Below are 19,145 nucleotides of genomic sequence, written 5' to 3'. Positions count from 1 at the left end.
CCCTGCTCTACTCGCTTTACACTTATGACTGTGTGACTAAGCACAACTTCAATGCCATATTCAAGGTTGATAATGACACCACTGTCGTAGGCCAAACCAAAAGTGGTGACGTATCAGCATATAGAAAGGAGACTGAAAATCTAGCTGTGTGGTGCCACAACAGCAGCCTCTCACTCAATGTCAGCAAGAACCAAGCAGCTGACTATTAACTTCAAAAGGAAAAAAAACAAGAGGTCCACAAGTCAGAGCATCAGAAGTGGAGGGGGTCAGAAACTTTAAATTCCTCAATGTTATCATTTCAGAGGATCTGTCCTGGGCCCAGCATGCAAGTGCAATTATGAATAAAGCACAGCAACACCTCTACTTCCTTAGAAAATTCAACATGTCATCTAAACTTGGACAAACTTCTAAATGTGTGTGGTGGAGAGTATATTGACTGGCTGCATCACGGCCTGGTATGGAAACACTAATGCCCTTGAATGGAAAATCCTACAGGAAGTTGTGGATACACCTCAGTATATCGTGGGTAACGCCCTCATCGCCACTCATCACATCCACACAGAGCGTAGTCACAGTAATGCAGCACCCATCAGGAACCCCTGTACGAGTCTGAAACAGCACCCTAAAGTTTGAAAGAATTTGGGTTAACACTCTTTCAAAGTTCAGTGGAGTAAGTGCTTTCCCTGGCTGAGGAGTGAGGGACCAGAAGTCAAGAATAAAAGGGAAAAGGATAAGCCATTTTAGTCCTAAATGAGGAAGAATTTCTTCACTCAGGTAATGGTGATCCTTGTAAACCCCTACCCTAAAGGGCTGAAGGCTCAAAACTAAATTCCTTCAAATAAAAAAAAATCAACTGATTTCTGAATATTAAGAAAATGAAGGGATTTATGCAGGAATACTGAGAGGAGGTCGTTGCCTCATAGCAAAAATGATGAGCCACCTCAAAACTCTTGATGGCTTACTCATCGTAATTATGCACTTGTACTAAGTTAATTTGAAATACTGAGAAATGTATCAAGGTCTCTGAATATCTTGTCACTTAAGTACTGAGCTCTACAATCACTTTTAATGTACGGGTCACATATGCAATTGAGCCAAATGATATACACCAGTGAAAGTTGCTTTTCTAGAAAACAGCTGCACTGATTTATGATAAGCTTTTATGCATGAAACCTCCTAGAAGCCTCTCAATGGCTTGCATTTATTCAGTCATTGCAGTTTAAAAGTAAATATCCTTCATCAAAACTTCATGATGAATACAAACACCAAGGATGGCAGCTGGGGCTCTGTCACTGTGGGTTCAAGTACCATTCCTGTCACAAGAGCACGGAGATCCAGCCAAGTCCACTGTAGGAATACAAATGTACTACACCTTCTTTAGAGCCATCCTTCAGGCAAATCATTAAACCAAAGCCACATCTGCTCTCAGACAGAAAGACTTGAAGTTTGAGTAGGATATATTTTATTCAAAAAGAAACCTTCAACTTTGCTAATTATGTTGCAATCCTTTGATTAGGTTTAATAACATTTACAGCTCCTCTCATACATTCCTTCTACACTCACTTTTAGTTTATCTGTGTCATTACCATTCTCTTTTGTACTGACTGCCCTTGAGAATGTGATTATGAGCTAGGGGTCGTTTGTCACAGCACTGGGGAGTAAATGAATTACAGGTATAGATCTATGTAGCAACTAGTATCTTGAGTGTTATGTACAATTTCTTCAGCACTGACAAGGCCTCAAAAGCCCACTCTCTCAAATTCAACTACTCAGAGATCTGTCTTCACCTTGAACTTGATACACAATGGTAGGCAAGCTACAGCTTTAAATACCTTCATGAATCCTGATGGTCCTGCCACAATTTCAATACACAAGGTGACTGAGTGAACCACAAACACTTAAGCTTAATAAGTCCCAGAATACAGCAGATGCAGTCTCTTCAATGTTAATTTGATCATTGGTAATGCTATGATCTAGGTAAATTAAAATGATTCATACATTTTCAGTGATGTTTTACTGATTCTGGATGTCCTGCGTCTCCTTAAACAGCCATAAAGTAACCCTCAAGTAAAACTGGAGCATCATAAATGCAAATACAATAGACAATAGGTGCAGAAGTAGACCATTCGGCCCCTCGAGTCTGCACCGCCATTCTGAGATCATGGCTGATCATTCACTATCAATACCCAGTCCCTGCCTTGTCCCCATATCCCTTGATTCCCCTATCCTGCCGACACAGCACTGCAGCTGCACATTGATAATCGCCAGGTAATTTATTTTAATATTAAAGATTGAAGCATGCTGGGCAGAACACTATCTAACAAAGATATTATGTATACCAACCAGTAAAAACAAAGTGAGTGAAAGTAATCATCACTTAAATCACTGATGCACATACAACTTGTTTCCCCCCCCCCCCCTTTCAATTTCAACACTCTTCCAATACCGTACCCTGGAACTCAACCTACCTCAGACTCAAGATTCATTTACTTATCCATCAAAACAGTGAAATATACTGCTTACGTTAACAAACTATCATAATCCAAAATGTGCTGGGAGCAGCCCACAGGTGTCACTACACATTCCGGTGCCAACACTGCATGCCCTTCAGCACTTTCACTTTTCACTCTGCTTACCTATGTGCACACAGTCACTCTAATCCCCAGTGCCCAATTCCAGCCCAGGTTTCTTAAGGTGCTTCACCTGGACATTTGATTCAACTCCCAATGCATCCTATATGTACATCCAGACCAATTCCAGCTCTCAGAGATCTCACTCAAGGCTGATTTATACTTGTGCGTACGGGCTACGCCGCAGCCCTGATTTTCACTTCTGCGTCGCTCTACGCCATAGCAAGCATGATTAAGCATGGCTGGTTTGCGCCAAAATGTTAGTTGGCAGTGGGGTTTGCTACTGCGCTGAGTTTCTTCGTGAGAGACACGGACGAAGAAATGCATTTCAAACATTTTCACATGTCGGCAGGTAGATTTGATGATTTGGTTCATCTATTTCACATTGGTGTACGCAGAGCCTACAGATGTGGCGGAGAAGCAGCAACCGGAAATGCGATGCTACTAAGCTGACAGTTGTTGCGGTCCGTGTCGCCGCAACCCGTGAGTAACTTTTCTGGAGAGGTGCACGTCACCCCACAGCACAGGATACGCGTTACCTTCTGCATCGATGTGGCTCACAAGTATAAATCAGCCTTTAGTGTCAGTGGGAGCTACCAATGACTCAGGAGGCAGGCAATGCAGAAAACAGGTGCAAGGTCTTATGCATCTCCAAAACAGCAGCAGAGAAGTTAGGACCAGCCATCCTGTAAAGTACTGGGGAACTCTTAGCTGGAGCACCAGCCTAGATATCTGTCCTCAAGTCTCTGGAGAAGGACTTAAGCTTATAATATTATGATCAGTTTGACTGATATCTTGATCCCACTTTCAAAGATTTGCCATTATGTAAAAAAAAGTTAGGTATTTAAATAATCGTTAAATCATTTAATAAGGTAAATGCCAGCTAACTTTCAGTAGAGCTTGTGTCACAATGCGTGGCCCAAATACCAGCAGAGAACACACAAACTTTTAGTAAAGCTTCTATGGTAAAAAACGCATCTCAAAACAATGAGTTCAAGTTGTGAACTCAACTTGATGGTAGAAAATGGAACCTTCCAGTGGCCCCTCATCTCAAAACTAGCCAAACAATTACTTTCTAAATCAGAAACAAATAAACACAAAATGCTGGCAGAACTCAGCAGGCCAGACAGAATCTATGGGAGGAGGCAGTGATGACGTTTCAGGCCAAAACCCTTCATCAGAAGATCTGATCTTTCTAAATCAGATCAGGTCTGTTAGGCTCAGTAATGATGGATACTCCACAGGCACCCTGCTTCAAAAAGATGAGAGAAGTCTGCTTTGAAAGACAGAATGACATTCCTCCCCACCAGTTTCAGGCCCTGGGGCTTGTAGCAGCAGTCTCTTCTCAGAGACATTCCTTATCCAGTTCAAAGGCTCTGCAAGTCAGTTCCTCCACCAACTAAGCACCTGCTTTGAAAAGACTTTCCTGCAGAGACTTGCTTGCTGTCAAGATTTTGATGTTGCACAAATGTTTGAAACCCAACTGCAAAACAAGTCCCATCATAATCAGCAAACCTGTTCTCAGTTATAATAAGGAACAGGATAAGAATTCACAAAATATAAAGCAGATGTAGCATGACAAGTCAGCATTAGACATACTGGAGATGCTTGAGAAAAGAAAACTTTCTTTGCGCATCCAAGTTTAAAAAGTTGTCGATTTGCTTTTACTCTCATTAACAATAGATCCTCCTTCAGTAGTGCATGCCCAGACTAGATATATTTGCATAAACCTTTTGTGCAACTTGTCCAGGGGTATACTACACTATTACACAATTGTCCTGCTGAAGGGTTCCGGCCTAAAATGTTGACTGTACTCTTTTCCATAGATGCTGCTTGTACTGCCAGAGTTCCTCCAACATTTTGTGCGTTGCTCAAATTCCCAGCATCTGCAGATTTTCTCTTGTTCGCTAATTCACAATAACGTACGTTAGCAACAGAGAAGACACTGAAGTGCAAGCTGAAGGGAGTATCACACAGGTACTTCATTCAGAGCACAAAGGAAGAAGTGCTAATGCAAAGGCATCAAACTACTCCAGGTTCCTAATAGGTAAAAGCAGTTCTGGCTGACCTCCCACAATGATCAGTCACATTCCACTTACTCTGTTACAAGAACTAGGTAACTCCACTTCATTGTTAAAATGGGGGGCGGAAACAGAAGTGAAACCGAACCTCATGAAAAAGTTTCATGCTCAAAACCTCTTGAATTTTCTTAAACAATTTTTCAAAGTCTCTTCGAAGTATAGTTCTACTCACGCTTTATAGACCATCAATATTTACCAACCAAGAGCTGTGCAAGTGTTAACAATTAGAAATGCAGCAGACAATGTACCAGGTAAAAGCCACACCCAGAGGATACCAATTTCCAGTAATATTACAACCACTACCCCATAACTTCTTCCACACCAAAACAGCGTTCATACAATATCTCAGCCTCAGAAAACATACCTACTTTTTTTTCCCAAAACTCTGTACTGCACTTTTTTGTAAATCTGTGATTAACTAATTTAGAAGCTCAATTTCATTTTGAGATCTTCAGCAGCTGTTTAAAGGATTTGTTTTTAATTTCATACAAAACAAAGACTGAAAAACTGCTTGAAGGTCCAAATCAGAAACATAAGTAAATGATTGAATCTCATGGAAAAGCATCTGGAACCAGATTCATCTCCATCCACTTACAAAAGTGTCTAATTGATCCCTGACCCCCACAATTTTCGCTTATTGTGGAACAAAGGAAAACAGGCTGATATGACACAGCTGGAAACATTTTCCTACAGAAAAAAATATGGTCAAATGTAGGGTTCATTGTTTTGAAAGGAGAATTCAGTTTTTTTTTCCAACAGCTGAATCTCACACCTATCAGAGTTGAGAGTTGTCAGATTTATTTACAATTCTTTTTCACTTTTACTTCATTACTTAAATTTTTGCTGGCATTAAAATTAAAAATGGCAAGTCAGACATTCAGTTCAAACAATTAAGTTTGTGCTACATGTAGTTTATTGATAAAAGCACAGTCCTTGTATAATGGTAGACATCCAAATACAGGACTATATCAAGAGCATGACTGCAAGAACAATTTGCACAGCATAAAAGCAGTAGCAACTGATTAAATGTTAGCGCCCAAATCATGGATCACTCAGGTTAATCTTCAAAAGTAGTAAAGCTTCGGAAAGCTAGGGTTTGCACTTACTGAGAAATTGGTAATTAAATATTGTACTCAAAAGCATGATCTCATTGAATTAAAAAAAACTACTTTTCACTAAAAGAATGCAAGTGCAGGATGACAGACCAAAGGGTGGGGCAAAGGTGAGGTATACAATGAGCATAAAAATAGAGAGATAAGTGGCTTCTGCAATGCATACAATCACAAAAAGCATGCCCCTTGAACTTAAATTCTCTCTTTCAAATTAAAGACACATCCTCAAAGGAATTTAGATAATTTCCGAAATGCATACTTGACTATCAAATGGCATGCCCCAAGTAGTCCAGGTAAAACACACAAAAAAGGTTGAATGGAAAGTGCTCAAAGAGGTTTTCTTAAAGAGTTTAGCTTACAAAGCTGTACACCCATGAAGAGGCAACTGAAGTGACTGCCAGAATGCCTTTGTGAACAAGCTGCGTTTTCATTTATATACTTAGAAAATACTATCAAAATTGCTGTGCAAACAGACAATTAGAGTCTGCAGTTTCCTCAAACAGTACCTTGAACTAAAACTGTATGAGAAAAGGTATCACAAATCAGCATTGTAATGGACAGTACACAAGGAACATTGAGGAAAGAAACTCCATTGATTTTCACGGGCAGAACGGAATGCAAACCATGCAAGACTTTTTTCCCCAAGAAATGATTTTCAGAATGAAGTAAACAGATCATTTTCTTTCAACTTCTCTGGCAATGATTTGCATTCCAATCAGCCTCTGTGGTTAAAACAAGCAATCAATAAGTGACACAGTCATGGAATGGTACAACTCATGCTTTACTACTATAATATCACATTTGCTAATGCTGCTGCCAAGTCCAGAAAGATTCACAAATGCACAAAGCTCTCAACCATGTTATTGCATTTTTAAAAATATAAACTGAAAACAAAACTGGACCTAACACATGAAATAAATCCAAAAAAAAATGAGGTATCCAACTACAGTTACCAAGCTCCAGGCCATGGACAATTTCGATTGCCCATTCAACATGGATTACACTTGCAAAATAATTTCTACTCAGTGATGTACCCAACAGTACATTAAATCGCATACAGATTTAAAATATTCTTCACATTTTCACATCGTATCTTTTAGTACTTTAAAATTCCAGATAAAGCTTTCCTTGAAAATTTGAAGCCTGAAAAAGACATCCAAAATCTTCCTCTGATACAATTCAACATACAGTTTGGTTCATTATATTGTTTCATATGCTTCGAGGTCTTGCCAATCACAAGACAGAAGCAAAGCAAATGTCAGTACCATTAAATACACAAGCCACATGCTACACACATTATTTGAGATACAATGCAAAGCAGTTCCTTCCAGCCACACTGCCCAGCAACCCCAAATTTAATCCCAGCGTAACATTGTGGGCTGAAGGGCCTGTACTGTGCTGTACTATTCTACATTCTGTGTAATTACAGGATAATTAACAATGACCAATCTGCTAAACGATACATCTTTGAACTGTGGGAGGAAGCCCACACATTCCACGAAGAGGATGCACACACTGTTACAGATGCCCCAACAATATGAAAAAGTTTTAAGCTAAAATAACAATCTGCAAAATAATTATGAGCGATAAAAATCAACTCTTGCTGTTTATGAATACATCATTATCTCTGCAGCATAACCAGAGAAAATCCATACCTTATGCCCTTGAAAAGATGAAATAAATCACTGTTTGGCATTAACTATCCACATTTTGCAGCTCAATACAATTTGCTCCTTCATTTTGAGATTAACTCAGAGCAAAGTTATATTCATATAACAGTCTCTGCTCACTACTTTCTACAAGTATTTACAATAAAATTATATTACAAATAATCAAGAAAATGGCTATTTGAAGGAAATACTTGGTTCTTCTTTTCTCCCATTCTTTACATTCCAACCCCCATTAACTCCTTAGAAGACTTGCAACTACCTCAAAGCTATTCTGCTGTACCTAGTAAACACGTGCACCACAAAGATTACTAACTCTTCATTCACCCCCCCCCCCAGCCCAGAATGCATCCTACAGAGACCTTAAAATGTCAGTATAATATATTAGACTTCTTCACAATTAGCAACACGTCTCAAAATGCAATATACCTATACTTCACAGAAATACATCTTGGAAAATTTCCAGAAGATATATGATTTACTCTACAAGAATTTAAACTCTGACCCTGATTCCTGTTTTCATTGATACATTCTTGAAGGCTCTCCTCCTCCTTCACGCACAGCATCAGAGAAACTCATGGATTCAGGAAATTATTCTTAATTCACATTTGTTGAACTAACAGAAGCCTTATTTTGCTGGAGAACTGTTGCTTCAGTTGTCAAAAGGGTTAAGTGACGTGCTCTTGTGGTGAAGTAACAGTCTGCCAAACCATGAAGGCAGATTAGTGGCTCCACAGATTTCTCCAAAATATTCAATAAATGTTGCAGCCATTTCACTATTTTTATAAGCATGATAGAAAGAAAGCTACAAGGTTCTACTGTGCTCCTGCCAAGTCACAGGAAGTGACGCTTCGATCGCTTGGGTCTCACTTTCTAATGATCAAAACCGCTTGAAGCTCCCTCCGCATGTTAACTCAGTAGTGCTGACCGTGTATCTAAATTGACAAGTGTTCTGGTCTCTCATAGGTTGCTCCCCCTTCCCCTACCAGGCCAGGGATGCCATCACAGCAACTCTAACTGGAATTGACCGATTCAAAACCAGCTTTTGCTGAGCACTAAAAATTCCACAAGCAGACCTAATTGGGAAAATACATGTGCCTCTCAATTGCAAAACATTTTGTGTAACCAAGGCAACTATTTCTTGAGGTTCACTTTGCCCCTGCTCAACTCGGAAGGTCTGAACACAAACAAGTACAGAGCATAAAATGTGAAAGAAAAAACTCGCTGCCATATTTAACTTTGACAGAACTGCTTTATGATTTGTCCAACTAAATGGAGATCAACATTTACTGACAGATAATAAAGTAAATAATTTCTGAGAGAGCTTTTCCACATACACAACTAACTTCCAACCCTGCAGCCGATGTGGAAATTTTCATACAGGCCAAACGGGGTTAATTCCCAAGGATCGACCTTGGTAATTCAGTGAATTATTTAAATTTGACTCTATTCTCCCAATGATTCCAATCATCTGTACACTAGAAGCATATATTAGGCAACCACGAATGTAAATGCTTTTGTATTTTCAAAAACAAAACTTTAAAACAAAAAGCAGCTCTAGCAAATAACTAAACAGCCATCATTTAAAGAAAAACATGTTTTATAGTCATTAGTAAAGTGATCAAAGAAACTAAAAAAAATCACATTTTAAATTAGGTGAAACATAACAATTCTCAAAGAATTCATTTAGTGCTTTTACCTTCCCTTTCTGCAGGCTTGCTTATTTCATCTGGCTTCTGGAAGGTGATGCTTGCATACGAATTCAGATCATCATCATTCTTACCACCACCAGAGGTACTTCCTTGAAGTTGACAAGGGGTTACACGTTGAGAGGAGGGCCATTCTTTGTTAAAATCATTTACCAAATCTAAATCAATGTAGTTCATACCATTTTTACAATCATTCTGCACTGTGACATCATTTGACTGATCTTTGGAACTTAAAGCCAGAGAATCTCCTGGTTTGTTAAGCCACACATTCTCAAAAGACACTGAACTATGTCGTTTAATGTGGTCAACGCAAGGCAGCGTCATGCCAGCTACACTGGCTGTGGAAGTGAAAGTCTCTGAACTATGTCTTCTTCTACCTTGAGGGTCAACTCGGATGACTTTGGCACCTTGGTTCCGATTAGGGGCAAGATTAAGCACAGTAAAGGCACTCCTCCCTGAAATCTGGTCCATCAGAGGACCACGTACTGCATCAGAAACGGTGTTCAATGAGCTCACTTCTGCCTGAGGTAGAACGGAAATAGAAGGCGTTACACCTTCACCAACTGTCATCTCTGAATAGTTACTTACTGGCGGTTCTAGTAAGTCTGAGCAGGTGGTAGCTAGTTGCATGGTAACATAATCACCATTTCCCTGCCCTCTATTCTTCCTGCAAGTGCTGGAAGTGCAGCTGGCTACAGACCTGTTGATGCCCGCAGTAGATTTTGATATGCCAGAAAACTTGTGTGCCTCAGTTCTTAAATCCATATTCATGTATTCTGACATAGACGGCCTTTGCTGAACAAGTTTCCCTACACCTGAAGAGGGTTCAACAAGAGACAATGAGCGAGAAGAATAGGTTTTGTCACTGAAGTCAATATTTACATACTCCCCTGGGCTCTTTGGCTCTGGTGGAAGTGGATGCTCTCGTGCTCTGGGCAAAGTACTCGCTTTAGTGTTATCAAGCGATAGCCTCGTGGGCCGTACAAGTTTACCTTTCATTGGTACATACAAATCGTTTTTAACAATGTTAACTCCATGATGCCCACCATCTTGCCCCCCTAAACTATCACTACTCGTAGATGAAGAAGAATCCTCAGCATATAAAAGACGACCTGAATTCACAGCGATTCTTAAAGGGGACTCCTCACTTTTTCGATGCACATGTTTGAAGGAACGAGGCAACGAGAAATATGAACAAACTGGTTTATGAGACTCTTCAACTGGACTGAAGAAAGAGTCTGGTGGCGTGCTTGTGGTTGAGCAACCTGCAGGAGACATATTTATATAGTCACTAACTGACAGTTTCCCTTCATTACTTTCAACGGACAGCTTAGAATTCCCTCCATTGGTCCAAATCTTTCCATAACTCACGTTTTCCGGTGAGCAGCTACCGCTGGGTGACATCATCATATACCCATCTTTTCGTGAATGTTGGCGTGGATTAATAATCTGCTGTGGAGCAGAAACACTTTTGGGGCTCATTGGCATGTAGTCACTTTTATTAGGCACAGGAGCCACTCCTGGTGACATTGGCATATATCCATCATCCATCTGGCTGAAACGGCTACCAGCTGAGTGAAGGTCCAAGCATTCCTCAGGGTATGAATGAGTAGGTACAAAAGCTGAGTTTTTACAGGTGGATAAATGCCCCCCTGGATAACACGGTGTCATCTCTGTGTATTCCTCAAACAAGGCGGTGGAAGATTGAGAAGAGGTCTTTTGGTGCATTACGGTGGGTGGCGATGTGCCTGACGAATGAGCCCGCTTCCTGAATCCTTTATCCGAATCTGCATCTTCTAATTTAGTAGAAGCCCACCTCTGAGTACCCCTGTTGTGGCAATTTGGAATCAGATTCGAATGCTTCCCCATATAGATGTAGTTATTTAACTCCTGTTCCTCCCTTGCAGGAGGAGTGTGTCCCAAAGAATCGGGAGTGACGCTTCTGTAGGAGTTCCTGAAATCACACGGACTGGATCCGTATTCATCGGATGAAATAAACCCACCGTCGCTCGGTGATCCAGAGATGGAAGCGCTAGATCGCCTGGGGAAAAGGCTGTCGGAAGTGGACCCATGACCACTTGTGCTACTTGACGATAAACTGACCGGGCTGGTGGCCGAAGGCGAGTAATGGGTCGACGGCATGGGGATGGACCTGCTGTGATTGAGAGGGGGGTGCAGCCTGCAGCCGCCTCGGTGCCGCTGGGAATGTGTCCGGGCGGCACTGGGACTCACGGGGCTGCCGTCCACCGAAGCCGGTCTCGACATGGTGCCCTCGCCGTCGCTGGAAGCTCGCACCCGAAACGAATGATGCTTGCCGGTGGCGGGCGAGGTGGCCGTAATGCTCTCGGTGCGCGACCGGCGGCTCAAGCCCACCTGGCTGGGAGGCGGGTTGTTGAGGTGCCGTCGGAGGGGCACCGAGATGGGGTTGGAGCTGGACGACGACTGGCTCTTGCTACGCGGTCGGAACTCCTCGCTCATGGCCTTCATCGCCTCCAGGATAGTTTCGTGCATGTTCTGGGCCACCACCGAATCGTCCACTTGCATCCAGAACTCGCCAGGCCCCGTCACCGCCGACCTGCCCACCTCGATGAAGAAGAAGTTCTCCGAGTGCCCGCAGCGGCGGATGTTCATCAGCTGCAAGACCACAGCCGCCGCCTCCGAGTTCAGCTTCACCAGGCTGATGGTCTTGCTGGTCAGGCACAGCCGGTAAATCCCCACCAGGTTCTTGGTGTGTCCCAGCCCCTTGGGCTTCAGCACCACCTGCCACACTTCTTTGAAAGCCGACCCGGGGCTCACCTCGCCGTAGGTGTCCTCGACCGCCGCCGAGCCGCCGGGGTGGGCGGCCGTGCCAGCCGCAGCCTCCCGTTCCTCACCGGTCAGCTTGCCCTTGCTGTGCAGCTCCAGCAGCGCCTGGTACCAGCTGTCCTGCTCGCTCTCGCAGTCGGCGGCCATGGCCAAGTACTCGTCCTTGGTGTAGAGGGCCACCAGGTATTTGTTCTTCGAGTCGGCCCTCTTGTTGATGTTGAAGCAGCTCTCCAGGTGTACGGACCGCTTCGGCGCGCTCGCCTTGTGCCTCCATTTCTTCTCGTTCTCGTAGTAGTCCAGCCTCGCCGGGCCCAGTTGACTGGGCGCCCGCAGCACGAAGAATCTCTTGTGCATGCTCTTGGGCTTCCTCAAGTAGCCCACTTTCCTCACGTCCGAGAAGCCGTCAGTGCCGGGCGAGTTGGGCTCGGGCGGACTCGCCATTTGCTCCGAGTCCGGGCGAGCTGGCCCGGCTGGACACACTATCAGGACTCAGTAAATAAATTAAAACAATTACAAACAGCAAGCTGGAGGCTTGAAGGGGGGGGGGGGGGTTGTGAGGGCGAGTACTACACCGACTGATTTCCCCCAGCAAAATAAAACACCTCCAACCACTCGGGATTACTTTTCACTTTTTTTAAAAAAAAAGCTCCCCACCCCTTACTCTCTCTTCAATTAAATGTAGAATTATTTTTCCGCCTCCGAGAGGGAACCACAACAAGCGCGCAGCCCGCCCGATGTGAGTAACCCTCCTCGCTCCCGCGCTGTCGGCTGTGCCGCGCGCCTCGCGATTGACAACTCAACTTCGGGCGCGCCCGCCCGCCCGGCCGGCCGGCTGTTGAGGAGAGGGAGGGAGGGGGCGGCACCCGTGCGAGCGCGCTCACGGGCTCTCCCGCCCAGCCAACCGGGTGCCCCCCCCCCCCCCCCGCCGCCTCTCCACACCTTCCCCTCCCATGCCTGGCGACGTTGCCCCTGATTGGTCAGCTGCCCCCCCCCCCCCTTGTTTACGTTCTATTTCGGAATGTTGTCGCGTTCGCCCACCAACCCCCCCCTCACACTCTCAGCACCGCCCTCCTTCACGCGGACGAGCTGCCAATCATCCCCAGCCGACTGCTCGCTCGCCACCGCCTCCTTCGACCCTCCCCTCCCAACAAGCTCATTCTGCAGACGCCCCCGCCTTTTGCTTCGGTGGATGCGTATCATAGTAAGGTGCACCCGCCATTCATTATCATTGATACTGTATAGCCAAGGCCAAAAGAAGGTCCCAGCATTGCAATTTCAAATTACAGTGTATTTTTGTTGTACGTGATGCATTTTCCCTCCCCTGTCCTCGTAAGACTGATAGGAAGCAAATTTCAGATACGTCTGAAATAAACTAATACACACGCAGTTGTCAACGGAACCTTCATGCGATTTAGATAAAAGTCCTTAAATTCACATCATAAGACGTAATATTAAATCCCTGGAGGAATCACAATGCTGCAAGTTTGTGATGCAGAACTGCGGGGTTAGGATTCAAATCCCAACCTCCGCATTCTGCTCTGCATTGCACATTACCCCAGGTGCTGTCACGATGTTCTTGCCGCTTTCAAACGGAAAACAACACGTTATCTCGTAATGTTTGAACTGTTCCGTAATTACAACTGCCTATCACGAAACCACATGAAAAAAAGACAAGCGAATGCGTTAAATTACAGCGCTCTCATTTGATTGGGGAAAGAGATGCAGTTATATAAATTAATTAAGCCACAATGTTTAATAATTGAGAAACGCATATATCCCAACGATATAGGGAGCACATGCTTAGTCGGTCCAGGAATCGTAAACATCTGCGCTGACTTGCAAGAATCCCTGGTTTATTGTGTTTGATGGCTAGTTTACGGCGAGTTTATAACACAATGATTATTTTAAAACTTTCTGAAATATTGGTGCAAATTGTGTATTTTAAATTGCCGCTTTGAAAGAAAAAAAATGCCACCGCGTTATAATTCTCGTGCTCCATATTATTGGCGACGGAATCCAGACTGAGGAATAAAACATTGCTGAGAGAATATAATTTCAACCCGTTTCCATTTTGCGGCTTTTCAAGTGTTGCAGAACCGTACTTTCCACTGTGTTGCTGTCGAGGTGCAATGCTACTGTGCTGGCACCACTCTACTGCCACCTACTGAGTGCCATGAAATGTCAGCCTGCGAGGAAACAATAGAAATTACTTGTACCTGGGCTGGACGCTGGAATGTGAAGTACCAATATACAAAAAAAATCGTAATTTCTATATCCCAGGTCATACAGATATGTAAATCCGATTGCTCTACATTCTCGTGTTCCTAAAATCATTGAAGTTTTGTCTATTGAAATTAATGTTCACACTATACCGTCAAATGTGCTCTAACTATTTGTAAAGCTGAGTATTTCATCGTGTGTGTGAATGTGGGGGTTCATAGAATTAATATAAATCAGTTCAAAATTTAAATTAAAATATAGTTTTTAAGTTATTTTAATATCATTACCAACATAGTACCATTTTGTAATTCTCTTGAGATCATGGGCAGCAGTGGTTGAAAGTGCATATCACCTTCATATCTGGGCAATTATTCTAAAAAATTCCACTCTTGCCAGAAAAATCTGCATCATGAGAGCAAGTCAAAAATAACTTTACATCTGAATTTCAGTCCACATCTAGTTTACTCTTCTCTATGGTTTTACTGGATTTGGTTTCTACGCCTTCTCGGCACAAAAACTGAATGCAAATATCCAGAGAATTATTGGAAATCATTAAATATAAATATTTCTAAAAAGGTCCAAGTATTGTGAAACATATACAATCAAATTAATGGCACACAAATCATTTTAAAGATAAAGACTTTGACAAAATTCATTTTGAAACAGGTTGCAAATAATTATTTTTATATATGATAGTAAAAAGATTGCACAGCAGTGAGTTCAATGTCAATTAATAATAGAATTGAATTTTAAATCTGGTTTCCTGAACAATCTGTTTCTTTAAGTACGGTCAAGGTTAGAGAGCAGCAGAACCACAAACAAAGAGATTCAGCTAAACAAAAATCGATACTCAGCTGACTAAATCATTTAAATAAATTTTGAATAAATATCTGTACAGAGATAACTTTGATATTAATGCTGATAAGGCACACTGGAACAATAAGGAACAAAATGTGCTTTGCAGTGAACATGAATGAAAGCCAATGACGGTGTAGGGCAATCCAAACAAACTGCCGGAGGAACTCAGAAGGTCAGGCAGCATCTATGGAGAAGGATAAACAGTTGACGTTTTGGGCCGAGACCGTTCATTAGGATTGAAAAGGAAGGGGGCAGAAGACAGAATAAAAAAGTGGGGGGGGTAAAGCTGGTAATACGTGAGACCAGGTGAGGGGGGGCGGGGAAGGAGTGACAGGCGAACCAGATTGGAAAAGGAGAGAAGGGGGAGGAGGGCGAAATTACAGGAAGTTAGAGAAATCAATGTTCATGCCATCAGGTTGGCGGCTACCCAGACAAAATATGAGGTGTTGTTCCTCCAGGCTGAGTGTGGCCTCTTTTTTAAAGAGTTGAAAATTTCAAGTAATCTTCTGAAATTATATTGATTGCTCCTGGGAATTGAGCGGAAGTTTTATTTTCTTTGATGTTTATCTATGGTAGTTTAAAACCTATAAGTGGATTTTATAGAGAAAATAGTTTTGTTGGGATGAATAAGTATATTGTTTAATATTTTAGTAATTTCTCTTTAGCTAGTTGTTGCTTTAAGTAATGTTAATGTTAATAATGGACATTTATTATTTTACAGTATTTTTTGTTGGAAGTGTACAGAGATCATAAATGGCATTGTATAAAAATGGGACTAATACGACCAGTGTAAATGGGTGGTTAATGATCAACATGGAGTCAGTAGGCTGAAGACCTATTATCATGAAGTATCTCTCTATGATAAGTCTGTTGATTAAAAAATAAATTGGAACAATCCTCCCCACCATCTAGGACATCTTCAAGAGATGCTGGCTCAGGAAGGCAGCATTTATTACAAAGGACTCCTACCATCCGGGACATGCCCTCTTTTCATTACTACCATCAGGGAGAAGATACAGGAGCCTGAAGACCCACACTCAATCATTTAGGAACAGCTTCTCTCCTCTGCTGTCATTTTTCACTACAGATCATTAATCCTCTTTTTTCAACTAGTTATTTATTTTGGTATTTAGTTTTTCACTGAACCTCGACACATGTGACAACAAAAAAGCCTGATTCTCATTCTGAACCAGTGAGTATATTTCTCAGTCAGTTCTGAACTGAACTCAGTGGAGAAAATTGTTTGGCATGTTCTCTAGATAGATAATGCCAAACGTAAGTACATCAAGGTGATACAAAAAGTGAAGCAAATGCAGAATAAAGTGCCACAGTTACAGAGAGAGGGCAGTGCAGCTAGACAAATAAGGTGCAAGGGTCACAGTGAGTTAGTCTGAGGGATCTGGAGTTCATTCAACCTTCTCGTACAGGAGATCCATTTAAGAGTTTTATAACAGTGGAACAAAAGCTGACCCTATACCTGATCGTATATCTTCTGCCCAATGGAAAGGGGAAGAGAGAAATAATACAGAGATATTTAAACTCATACACCACCAGTGGTAACCCTTCTATGTGGCTAATGAAAGACTATATAATAAGGTACAAGAAAATATGAGAGGAAAAATATGGAATCATGTGTGAAGTAGTTCCTGAAGCTGACTGCTCATTTAGATATTACATGGAAACTACATTTGGTCGGGTGAATTCACAGAGGAAAATTAGAATTAGTGCTTTGAAGTGACAGAATTCTACCTTCAACTCCCCTTTAAGATCTTCCCCTCACATTAAGCCCCTCGATGTACAAACCCCATTTCCAAAATGCAATAAAAACAAAAATCTGTGATATGTTAATTCACGTGAACCTTTATTTAACTGACAAAAGTACAAAGAAAAGATTTTCAATAGTTTTACTGACCAACTTAACTGTATTTTGTAAATATACACAAATTTAGAATTTGATGGCTACAACACACTCAACAAAAGTTGGGACAGAGGCATGTTTACCATTGTGTTACATCACCTTTCCTTTTAATAACACTTTTTAATTGTTTTGGAACTGAGGATACTAATTGTAGTAGATTTGCAATTGGAAATTTTGTCCATTCTTGCTTGATATAAGACCTCAGCCACTCAACAGTCTGTGGTTTCCGTTGTCTGATTCTCCTGTTCATGATGCGCCATACATTTTCAAAAGGAGATAGATCTGGATTGGCAGCAGGCCAGTCAAGCACACGCACTCTGTGTCTACAAAGCCACGCTGTTGTAGCCCGTGCGGAATGTGGTCTGGCATTGTCCTGCTGAAATAAGCATGGACGTCCCAGGAAGAGACGTCGCCTTGATGGCAACATATGTCTCTCTAAAATCCTAATATACGCCTCAGAGTCAATGGTACCTTCACATACATGCAACTCACCCATGCCGAGGGCACTGATGCAGCCCCATACCATCACAGATGCTGGCTGTTGCACCTTTCACTGATAACAATCAGGATGGTCGTTTTCATCTTTGGCACGGAGAACTCGACGCCCATTTTTTCCAAAAACTAGCTGAAATGTGGACTCATCTGACCATAGCACATGGTTCCACAGTCTTTTGGTCCATCTGAGATGAGCTCGGGCCCAGAGAACTCGCCGGCATTTCTGCATAGAGTTGATGTATGGCCTCCTCCTTGCGTTATACAGTTTCAAGTTGCATTTCTGGATGCAGCGACAGACTGTGTTAAGTGACAGTGGTTTTCCGAAGTACTCCCGAGCCCAGGTGGCTATAATTGTCACAGTAGCATGACGGTTTCTTAGGCAATGCCGCCTGAGGGCTCGAAGATCACACGCATTCAACAGTGGTTTCTGACCTTGCCCTTTACGCACTGAGATGTCTCTGAATTCTCTGAATCTTTTCACAATATTATGTAGATGTTGAAAGACCTAAATTCTCTGCAATCTTGCATTGAACTTAGTCCTTTTGAGCTGACTAACAATTCTCTCACGAATTTTGGCACAAAGGGGTGAGCCTTGACCCATCCTTGCTTGCAAAGACTGAGCCTTTGATGGACGCTACTTTTATACCCTGTCAAGCCTGCTTAATGTGGATTCTTCCAACCCGGTGTTACTTGAATATTCTGTGTACTTTTCAATCTTATTTTAACTCTGTCCCAACTTTTGATGAGTGTGTTGCAGCCATTAAATTCTAAATTTGTGTATATTTACAAAATACAATTAAGTTAGTAAGTAAAACTATTGAAAATCTTTTCTTTGTACTTTTGTCAGTTAAACAAAGATTCACGTGAATTAACATAGCACAGATTTGTGTTTTTATTGCATTTTGGAAAATATCCCAACATTTCTGGAAATGGGGTTTGTATATCTCTGTCAGGGTTTAAGATTCAAATGTATTTCTCACACGTACATCTTAAAACATATAGTGAAATGCATCATTTGCATTAACAACCAACACCCTAGGGAGTGCTAATTGCAGCCCACAAGTGTCACCACATGTTCTGGCGCCAACACGCAGTAGTTGCCGCCAAAATAGTTTCTCTGTTAACATTGCTGGGCCTCAGGTAAGGTAATGATATTGAAAAAAATGATTGCACATTTTGACTTTAGAGCAATTGCATGTGTTCAAACAATCCAGCTACTATTGAAATTATCCTGCATATTTAGTAAGATGGTTTCTGCAATATCAGGATTAGATGTTACAAGTTAAATCAATTTAGTTAAAGAAGAAAAGGACAAAATTAGTCTGGCCTTTATGCATTTAGTAGATAACAGAATGCAATATAGCTTTAGATTGACTTAACTGTCAGCCGCTCACTTCTAAATCTGAAGGTTCTATGGCTACTTTTCTTTCCTAGATCTGTTTGGAATGCAGAGTGATTTGCAGTACAGGAGTATTACAAGTTCAGAGATGTTTTCTAGCAGATGCAATTTAAACTGAGCATCTGGTTATGGAAACTTAACATCTCAGGGCATATCCTGATGAATTTTTACTCAGCCATCATTGAGAGTGTTGTGACCACTACTATCACCATTTGGTTTCCCACCGCCTCTTCCCCTCCAAGTCCAGGTTG

The 19,145-nt window shown here is 42.0% G+C and overlaps 1 protein-coding gene across 1 annotated transcript in view; it reads right to left on the bottom strand.

Moving 5' to 3' along the window:
* Positions 1-12,890, bottom strand: part of irs1 (insulin receptor substrate 1) — a 57,657-nt gene extending 44,767 nt beyond the window's left edge. Inside the window, exon 1 of the mRNA XM_059943745.1 lies at positions 9,190-12,890. Coding sequence (XP_059799728.1) covers positions 9,190-12,445 — 3,256 coding nt within the window. The 5' untranslated portion in view covers positions 12,446-12,890. The remainder of the gene's footprint in view (positions 1-9,189) is intronic.
* Positions 12,891-19,145: the final 6,255 nt, after the last annotated feature.

This window comes from Hypanus sabinus, chromosome 2 (assembly GCF_030144855.1).
Source record: "Hypanus sabinus isolate sHypSab1 chromosome 2, sHypSab1.hap1, whole genome shotgun sequence".
Classification (NCBI taxonomy): Eukaryota; Metazoa; Chordata; class Chondrichthyes; order Myliobatiformes; family Dasyatidae; genus Hypanus; species Hypanus sabinus.
Note: the sequence above shows the minus strand (reverse complement) of the source record. Positions and strands in the feature narration are given on the sequence as shown.